Source organism: Wyeomyia smithii, chromosome 2 (genome assembly GCF_029784165.1).
Source record: "Wyeomyia smithii strain HCP4-BCI-WySm-NY-G18 chromosome 2, ASM2978416v1, whole genome shotgun sequence".
In the NCBI taxonomy this organism is placed as follows: Eukaryota; Metazoa; Arthropoda; class Insecta; order Diptera; family Culicidae; genus Wyeomyia; species Wyeomyia smithii.
In genome coordinates, this window is record NC_073695.1 from 271,928,700 (window position 1) to 271,932,541 (window position 3,842).

General features: G+C 39.6%; 1 protein-coding gene across 1 annotated transcript; it reads left to right on the forward strand.

Moving 5' to 3' along the window:
- Window positions 1-1,916: 1,916 nt before the first annotated feature.
- Window positions 1,917-3,156, forward strand: LOC129723297 (uncharacterized). Its single transcript, XM_055677430.1, has 2 exons — window positions 1,917-2,035; window positions 2,094-3,156. The coding sequence occupies exons 1-2, from the start codon at window positions 2,001-2,003 to the stop codon at window positions 3,154-3,156; spliced, it is 1,098 nt and encodes a 365-aa protein (XP_055533405.1). The 5' UTR covers window positions 1,917-2,000.
- The last annotated feature ends 686 nt before the right edge of the window (window positions 3,157-3,842 follow it).

Sequence of the window (3,842 nt, forward strand, 5' to 3'; positions counted from 1 at the left end):
CAAATTAAAAAATGACTGACACGCAAGCAGCCGGGCTTCATTGTAAAAGTATTCTACTTCATCCTTGCGGTCGTGGCTTTGCACACAACCCTCCTATGATTTTTTGTGATACGGGATATTCTTTTTGTTTATTTAAATTTATGGTATCCGGACGATTTTTCATCATGACTAGTTTTACTGCCGAAATTGAACCGGATTTTTCCCGGAAGCATTACCCGAGCGTTCCGGACTACTGCGTATTGAGTCCACCTGAATCAAAAGTTTACAAAAACTGGTTCTCGCCTCCTTACTTTTCCACATCGTCTAGATGTCGCATCTATCGATTCCAATTAGTTTTCCAGGGAGACCCCCCTTGAGTCGCCTAGCGATTCGATCGGTGAAACGTGAGTAAAAAGAGCCGAGGAAAGGCAGGACCGTAATTGCTAACGGAGGTAATGATATAAATTAATATAAATTTTTGTCCGTTTCGCTTATTTTCAAACCGGTATCTATTTAAAGACACCCGAGAGGAGAGTGAGCAAAAAAAAGTTACAAAACATGCTGGACGGCGATGCTGGCGAAGACGGCGAAGGAAAATTGGTTAAACGCAGGAAAAAAGCGATATCCATCCATCGATCGCGCGCGCACACGCACATTATTCAGTCATCAGCTTCTTTTTTTTTTCTACCGTCGCCAGCCTTATTGACATCTGGGTGTGGGTCTCCCATAAAGTTAGGAATTGAATGGAGCGAGAAACGGAGGAAAAGAGGAAAGTGGAGCGAATGGGGCTCCAACTACGGCTCACAGTAATAGGAAGTCCACAGAAAAGAAATGGTGTATTCATTTGACGAGTTTTGTACCGGCTTCTCTGTTTCAACGATCGGTTTTCAATTTTGTCTGTTTATTTCTCCAATCGTTTGTGTGTGTCGTAATCGACGCCTGTTGTGCTGCCAATTGTTGACATTATATCATTGTAAGGAATTGGATTTCAACCGATCGGTTTGTATCGAGTTGAGACGAATGTTTCCATTACCTTCGACGTTGTTGACACATATGTTTCTAACTTATAGCTATCTGCTTTTTTTCGGTAGCACGTATCAATCCCTTCAATTCGGAGACGATATCTAAGGTAGAAAATTTTGTATAGTTCATTGATCTTCTCTCCACCGCATTTATTATGCGTTTTGTCAGACAAAAACTAGTTTGCCAAAATGAGCGAGAGCCGAAGTAAACCTGTCCAACAGGTGAATCAACCTTCTTTCTCGCGTTTCGGAGTTGAGCATTGAAACCAGCGCTTCGACCTGGAGACGCCGATTGGAGGCCACTTCTGGTTTCGGCATGTCATACCCTAATGAAAAGTTCGCTAAGATTAATGCAATTAAGGTATATAATCATCAAAGTGCGATGGGTGTGGTTACTAAAGGTGACGCTTGTTCAGAAGCTGTTTTAGAGGAGAAAAAAAAACTGTGATGTCAATAACAGGTAGATATTGGCAAAGATTGGCAGAGAATGAAGTTTCATTCTTAAATGAATGATAACTAACCGATTGACTCATACAATGCAGGCAATATATCGATATAGTATTTATTTGTTAAAATAATTCCTGACATTTTCCAATAAAACAAACTTCTAGTAGAAAACCAGGATAGATAAGAATGCCAATCACCGCAAACCGTCTGAGTTTAATGCGTAGAAAGTTTTTATGAGAAGATGTTACTCAGCATCAAACGCATGCAAAAGTTCATGGCCAGTTGATAAGCGAGCATCGGCTATGACCCAGTAACTGATAGTGAATTGCGCAATTGAGTAAAACATTTAACATACAAAAAAAATTGACGTTTCTCAAAACCATTATCAATTATGCAATCGTAAATACGTCCGAATCACACTGTCCTTATAAGTAGTGAATTATTCTGGAGTTGCTCAGTCGTTGCCAAAATTTCTTCAGTTTAGAGTTTCAACGTGAAAAGGTGAAAGTGTTATTTTGATTGTTGTGTACTGAAAGTGGTACATAGATAGACATGATGATACTAACATCACTTTTGACCGCAATTCTGTAAGTTTGATTTGAATCACTTTCGAAGTACCTTAAGTTGATCAACTTTCCGCACTAGACTTACCTCGCTAACTCCATCTGCCATCGCTGTCATAATACAATCTTCAGACGAGTTCTTGGACAGCTGGTTTTCGTCCGAATGCAGAGTTCACCGTGGCCGATTCTCAGAGCTCGAAAACAAAACAACGATTCGAATTGAAGACGGCAAACCATCAGATGAAGATCTGGAGTTACTTCCGAGTTTTAAAACGAAAAGTTTACTTATTTTCAGTGGAAGCATGAGACAACTAATATTAGCATCATCAATTGAACATCTGCATGCGACATGGTCTTCAATAGAGCAACTATTGATTGAACCAAGTGGTATAAACTATCAGATCGAGCACTTAATATTATACGATTGCAAACTAAATGCATTGCCGACTAACTTGCATCGCTTACGGCTGCTAAAGAAATTGGAATTAGATCATAACCATATTGAGTCGAAAGCTATGAGTAAATTTGACTCGATGAAGCATTTGGAAATAATTTCGCTTGGAGGCAATAACATTAAAACCATTCAAACTATGTCGACCATAAACTTACCAACGCTTCGAAAGTTTATGCTGTACAATAATCATCTATCTGAAATAGACATCTGTTGGTGGAGTATGTCTGCTCTGGAAGAGTTGTCCCTGATGGAAAATAAACTAAAATACGTCGTCAGCTTGAGTTCCCAATTTCCAAAACTCAAATCTCTTCACATAGGTGCAAATCCACTCAATTGTTTATGGCGAGATTCAATGCTGGAAGATATGAGACAAGCTGGTATAACGGTAGAAGACATGGATCATGTGTCCTGCGATACTAATAGCAACAATATTCAAATTTCACCTGACTGCACTGTAAAGACCGATCCAAGCTTGGACTTAAAATGGCACATAACTGAGCTGCAGAAATATTTTCAGAATGCGACAAGCTACCTGGCTGCCAAGTTGAGAGAGCAAAATGATATGATCGTGAACCAGGGAAGACTTTTACTAAGACAGAGTGAAATGATTACAAATCTGAAAAGCTCGGCGGATGGCTTGAGAAAGGCTATTCGGCAGTATTTATTTAGAAATGCAGAAATGGCAGACTAATAAAAAGAAACATTATTTGAATCATTTTTTTCCATTTTACTTTCTTTTCTCGTGAGCGGGTCGCTCAATTGTGGAATATTGATCACTAAAACTGCTCGAGAATCCCGAATAACTAGAGAACAAGGCGCTTTTTCGAAAGTAGGGGGAATAGGGGCATAATGAGCATCCTAACTTGGTTGCTAATTTACGCATGGAAAACGACAAAAATTTTAAGCTGTTTTCAGTGCAAAACTTGAATTAACTATCTATAATTAAAGGTACACTATTCACCAATTGAAAAGTTTATCGTAAAATGGTGAAAAACACAAATTAGATTCACGCATCAAAAACTAGCAATCAGTCGATGTGTGGGGCACAATGAGCACCCACGGGGTATAATGAGCACTCTCATAGAACATATCTTGAAACTGTGTAGAAATACAACCAATGGCCCAACGTTTGTCGCGGGATGCCGTGATACTTGGCGGCTTGTTTCGTGAATGTCCCGTCGCGCCTTATGGTGGCCAATTCTGCCTGCAGTCCCTTTTTCAGACCGATTCGGTCTCAAAGATTTTCTAATATGTGTTCGCACGATCACTGTAAACAAACACTGACTATGGAAACAGATAAACTCACAAGTCTACTGAGATGAATTTCAGGTAAGTTTATGTGACAAGGTGTGCTCACTTCACCCCACCTAAAGGTGA